Source organism: Physeter macrocephalus, chromosome 7 (genome assembly GCF_002837175.3).
Source record: "Physeter macrocephalus isolate SW-GA chromosome 7, ASM283717v5, whole genome shotgun sequence".
Classification (NCBI taxonomy): domain Eukaryota; kingdom Metazoa; phylum Chordata; class Mammalia; order Artiodactyla; family Physeteridae; genus Physeter; species Physeter macrocephalus.
The window spans coordinates 122,604,347-122,610,674 of record NC_041220.1 but is presented as its reverse complement, the minus strand read 5'-3'; the positions used below and the strand labels follow the sequence as shown (position 1 = coordinate 122,610,674).

At 38.9% G+C, this 6,328-nt stretch overlaps 1 protein-coding gene across 1 annotated transcript in view; it reads left to right on the top strand.

The window, feature by feature from the left end:
• PRSS12 (serine protease 12) overlaps positions 1-6,328 on the top strand; it is an 83,190-nt gene that overhangs the window by 19,516 nt on the left and 57,346 nt on the right. The window contains exons 2-3 of the mRNA XM_007114686.3: positions 1,299-1,437; positions 4,690-4,868. Of these exons, the coding sequence (XP_007114748.2) occupies positions 1,299-1,437; positions 4,690-4,868 (318 nt within the window). The remainder of the gene's footprint in view (positions 1-1,298; positions 1,438-4,689; positions 4,869-6,328) is intronic.

Here is a 6,328-nt window from a genome sequence, read left to right as displayed (position 1 = left end):
GTCCCCTGCATCGGCAGGTGGACTCTCAACCACTGCGCCACCAGGGAAGCCCATTTTTTAAGGATGATTATGTGGAAAGTAATAATGGTAGATGACTAGGCTAGTGTAAATGAAATGTATGGATGATTTGTGAATTGAATGTTTTCGGAAAATCATTATAAAGCCATACATAATGACTTTGAAATATGCAAAACATGCCAGAAAATTTTGGTAGAATTTAATTTCTTTACCTATGAAAAAAAGGCCATCCTAAGCAACTTTTCACAGAATTTTATGAAACTTTTAAGTTGTCTGAGTTTGATTCTATCTCTGCAAGTGTCCCAGTTGCTGCCCGTCATTCAGTACCCACTCTGAAAACCAGTGTCAATGAGAAGAGAAATGTAGGCCTTTGATCCACACTTCTTTAAAAAAACTGAAATATATTTGATGTGTGATATTAGGTTAGTTTCAGATGTACTGCATAGTGATTGGATATTTCATACGTTATGAAATGATCACCACGATAAGTCTAGTAACCACTTTGATCCACACTTAAGGGGTAAGACTTAAAAGATTATTTTCCCCAGGGGTGCTTGAATTTAAATTTTGACTCTTTTAAGACTGAAAAGAATGACTCAAATCGTGGACTGTGGAGCAGCTGAGTGGTATGTAAGGGGAAGTGAAGTTCCAGGGCCATTCAGTTACACCAAACTACTCTACTTAGCGGCAGTTTCCCTAAGACTAACATTAGGCAATGTTTTCAACACTTAACACCTTTCTGAACTTATAGACATAAGCTTTAGACTTGTCACGACTAGTGCTGGAGGCTAAAAGGGGAAAAGCATTTTATTCTTCTTTAGTGGAAGAACAAATCAGATAGAAGGAAGATATAATAGCCAATAACAGGTAATTTATAAACAGAACATTGAATTTAGTGTCTCTGTTTTTTTTTAATCTGTGACCTCATGTGAAGATGGAAAGTGATCCAAAATGATAAGAACTTAATATGTGATGTGATCTAATACTTGGGATGCACTTATCAGCCATTAATCATAGTCTTCCAATTTTTCCCTTTGAAGATCATAATTGGACTTTGCCTAGATAAAAGAAAGTATCATTAGCATTGACATCAGGATGTTAATTACCAAAAACAAAAAAAGAGCCTGCTAAATCCTCATTTAAAGAAAGAAGCACATGCCGTGAACAGTGAGAGACTGGATCTCTCACCACTTCAGTGGAAAAATCATGTTATCAGTATGTTCAGTATGTTCAAATGATTATTTGCTATTAAAGGATTTTGGGATTCTTTTCCACTTTAGGGTCAGTCCGACTCCATGGTGGCAAAAACGAGTTTGAAGGCACAGTGGAAGTATATGCAAATGGAGTTTGGGGCACAGTCTGTAGCAGCCACTGGGATGACTCTGATGCATCGGTTGTTTGTCACCAGCTGCAGCTGGGGTAAGTTCGCCCATCCTTGACCAGATCTGTCTGATGATATCTGAGAGGAATGCTGGGCACCCATCGTTACTGTGGAGAGGTTACATCTTCCTTCCGCATTCTCACTTTCCTCGCTCTCATTTTTCTCAGAAGAGATGTAAAGAAAGGGCCCCAAAGGGAAGGAGTGAGTTCTTTTACATACAAATGCACTTGACTTGTTACTAGCCCTACTGACTAGGAAATGGGCAAATGCTAAGTGGTCCAAAGTTCAAAGCAGCTTTTGGTCTTTGACTTTAACAAAATAATTGTTCTGTGCTAGGAAGCAAGGAATTTGGTCCTAAGAGTTTTACTTTCTCAGCAGCCTGTGCAGCCTGAGGTTGCTGTCATTTGCTTTTAACTTGAGCCACCCACAAATTCCATTTGTGTGTATGTGAAGGAGGTGAGGTTCACTCGTGCTTTCATCCCGTGCTGGGTAAGGGGTGATATCCTGGGACATAGGTTTCTGTGCCAAGGAGGTCCTGTAATAGATGGCAGCTTCACTCAGCCCCGGCAGCATCCACTGTCCTGAGAAGCTGCCGGCCCTCCCACGACTGTAGGCGCACTTCTTAAAATAGATTGGTGTATGCTGACGCCCACCAGGCCCTGCACCTTCATGCCTTGTTTCAAGGGGTTTCACAAGGGCAGAAGGTTACATTTTGGAACAAACGTTTTTGGGTTTTTTTTGTTATTCTTATTGTTCTGTTTTTGTGTCTCATTTGTTTTTTCTAAGTATACATGCCCTATATTTTTCTTGGTCTTTATCACCAGAGAGCTTTAGAAAGCATGGAAAAGATCTTGTTATGAAGGTTAAAAGGACTGAAAGAAAAGTTTTCAATTTGCAAGTATTTTGGATTAATAATCAGTGAGTGGTAATATCTAATGTGATGACACAAATGAAAAGGTTAGTCAACTCTAGTCAAATCAGTAAGAATTAAATTCATTAATTATTTATTTTTGGCTGCGTTGGGTCTTCGTTGCTGCATGCGGGCTTTTCTCTAGTTGCAGCAAACGGGGGCAAGTCTTAGTTGCGGTGCACAGGCTTCTCATTGTGGTGGCTTCTCTTGTTGCAGAGCATGGACTCTAGGCGCGCGGGATTCAGTAGTTGTGGCACATGGGCTCAGTAGTTGTGGCTTGCGGACTCTAGGGCGCAGGCTCAGTAGTTGTGGCGCACGGGCTTATTTGCTTTGCGGCATGTGGGATCTTCCCAGACCAGGGCTCAAACCCGTGTCCCCTGCGTTGGCAGGCGGATTCTTAACCACTGCACCACTAGGGAAGTCCCAGTAAGAATTTTAATTTGCCAGCTTCCTGTCTTCCCACTAGGAAGGTGGGGAATGAGTATTTAGTAAAGGCAAACCTTGAGGGCTTAAGTTTTGTTCAGACTTGTGATGCTGTTAGCGTAACAAATAGGGTTAACGTACTTGTACTTAATTAGTTAACTAATCTTAAAAAATGAGTGTTGGAATAAATCAGGTTAAAAGAAGGAAGAAGGAGAGAGACTACAAAGTGTTAATGGTGTTTAGGATGTTAATTACTGATTTTATCAATGACTATTTTGTCGGGCAAACAGTCACTGGCAGGTGGGCAAGTCATGAAGAATGTTGACTTGCTGCTTTTTCTTTTGAGGGCCTGGAGATGTAACAAATTTGTAGGCTGGTGTCAGTATCTTCCTTTATGTACATTTCTACCTGTGCTTTTATTACCCCTGAAAATCAGGAAAGAATAAAATTTTCTATGAGATTCTAAACTCAAACAAAAAAAAGTACAAATGAATACAATACAAAACAGATGCTTTTTCTTTTGAGGGCCTGGAGATGTAACAAATTTGTAGGCTGGTGTCAGTATCTTCCTTTATGTACATTTCTACCTGTGCTTTTATTACCCCTGAAAATCAGGAAAGAATAAAATTTTCTATGAGATTCTGACATCAAACAAAAAAAGGTACAAATGAACTTATTTACAATACAAAACAGAAATAGAGTTACAGATGTAGAAAACAATCTTATGGTTACCAGGGGGTAAAGGGGGGAGGGATAAATTGAGAGATTGGGATAGACATATATACACTACTATATATAAAATAGGTAACTAATAAGGACCTTGTATAGCACAGGGAACTCTACTCAGTACTCTGTAATGATGTACATGGGAAAAGAATCTAAAAAAGAGTGGATATATTTATATATATAACTGATTCACTCTGCTGTACAGCAGAAACTAACAACATTGTAAATCAGCTATACTCCATTAAAAATTTAAAAAAAATAAAGAAAAAAGAAAACAAGAACACTGCAGTGGAGATGTGAATTACAGTGGTAGGTTACTAGTCTCTTGACTGGTGAAAGAATGTAAACTATCTTTCTGCAAACATAAACTTCAGATAAGCTGATCTGATTCCTTCTATCATCTCTTAATAGTCCATTAATAAAAAAGGATTGCACAATAAGAGCAGGGCAACCCAGCTTTATTGCTGTTAAGACACATTCATATTTTAGATAAACCCCAAATATTTACTGTTTGGTTAATGGAAGCTGTTGCATGAAGACAGTTCTAGAGATTATCATGTTATTTGGATAAGCATTTAATCTTTTAAAAGTGTAATACCAATTTTTTACGTATCAGAGTTAAAAATATGTAGATTATATGAATTATCTTATTAATTGGTTTCAAAGTCTTGCTAGCAAATACTATATATAAGGTTTAAAAAAATATGAATGGATTGCCTCTCTTGATATTATCTTGCTTAGACGTGGTAATAATAATCGTTTTGAAAATGAGAGCCTGAAATATCGGAGTAGGAAAGACTCTTCAAGCATCCAGACTTCTTTTACATATCAGAAGGCAGAGCTTAGAGAGACTTTAGAGTGATTTGCAGCTGAGTTCAGACTAGAATCCAAGTCCCACGGGGCCACATGACACACTTCTTCCACAAAGCCACCCAGACTCCCTATTTATTTATATCTGTAGTGTTTGCCCATTTTCTTCTAAAATCAGCCATAGATAGTAAAGGCACATGCCTACCATTAGTTATTCAAGATTAACTTAAAAGATTACCATAGGTAATCAATCCAAGTTCTGATCTGATGTTTTGATTTGCTTGAAATTTACACAATGCATTATGTTTTTCTTTTTCTTCCATGTCTGTGTTTATTGATTTCTTCCATTTTTAAAAGTCCTAGTGCTTTGATAAAAATTAGCCTCCATTGGATAAACCTAACCTTATCATTGTACTTGCAGAGGTAAAGGAGTAGCAAGACAAACCCCGTTTTCTGGACTGGGCCTTATTCCCATTTATTGGAGCAATGTCCGTTGCCGAGGAGATGAAGAAAATATACTGCTTTGTGAAAAAGATATCTGGCAGGGTGGGGCGTGTCCTCAGAAGATGGCAGCTGCTGTCACGTGCAGCTTTTCCCATGGTAAAACAAAATATTTATTGTCTTGCTTTACTGTTATCGGCAGGCGGACTCTCAACCACTGCGCCACCAGGGAAGCCCCTAGATAGTCTTCAATAGGATTTCATCTAACAATTGGATTTCCATTTGACCTCACTTTTTACGTATTTTCTGTTTTATCTAATTTGCTTATAGAAATATTGTATACTGTATATGAAAACACTTATTTTAGTAATGGAAAATTGTGATGGAATCAAGTTAAAAATCATCTTGAAACCAGCAACTACAACAAAATATTCTCACTTTAGAGAATGGAATAGAATCATGGTACCAGTGTTCTCTTTTGGGTTGTAGATGGCACATTTCATAAAACAAATTGCTTCCTTGGATAAGGGCTCCTTCTAAGCACCGTATACTAGGCATGAGGTGATTAGAGTATGGTTTCAGTATACTAGTATGCATATGTTCATGAGAAAGGAAGCAGAGGAGGGGATAGCTGCCTTTCACAATGGCGGATGGGTTTTCTGGGGTCCATGGTTGTTTTAATGTGTGACCACAATCTGAGGCTACCACACTGTCACAGTATCCCTTTTGCATTTTCCTTGGAGATAGCAGCCTGACCAGATGTCCCAGGTCTTAGAATGCCAGCAGCCAGCGCAGGGCAGTGGTTTCTGTTTGAGTGCAAGTATCAGGGGAGGAATTGAAAAGTTTCCACCGCAAAACATACAGAGACCCAATTAAGGGTCATTCCTGTGAATTGGCTGGAAGAACCAGTGGAAATGGTACAGGTGTGTGCTGGGAGAGCTACAATCCTTTTGTGGGTAGGCAAGGTGCATGTTACATCTTTTTTTTTTTTTTGCATGTTACATCTTGATGTCTTGTAAGTTTTTCCTTTTCTTCCTTTGCCTCTCCACCTTTGGGTAATGCTACTTTTGGCAAATACGTGTTTACCCATTGCTACGTCAGGGATGCTGTGAATTGGGCTAAACAGTGCACTGTGTTTTGTAGATATTGCTTGCATTCTATGTTCAACCCAATTGATAAAATATGTTTAACATTTTTCAAGTAGTGAGGTAAGTAAAATCTTGAAAACAATCTTTTTTTTCCAGGATCTCTATCTACTTTAAAAAAAACCTAATTCTACTCTCTGTGATCTGTCCACTTGCTTATTCCCTGGTTGCAAAGATAAATTTAAGGTCGGTTGTACGCATATATAAAACATAGAAGGTTGAGATAAATTAGAAGTGAGAGTGAAAAAAGAAGATTTATGGTAAATTAAATGAGAATGTGAAAGCAAATAGCTCAGCAAACATGGAGTCCATCTTAAGGCGTAGCGGTAGTTTTTTTTTTTTTTTTTTGCGGTACACGGGCTTCTCACTGTTGTGGACTCTGCCGTTGCGGAGCACAGGCTCCGGACGCGCAGGCCCAGGGGCCATGGCTCACGGGCCCAGCTGCTTCGCAGCATGTGGGATCCTCCCAGACCG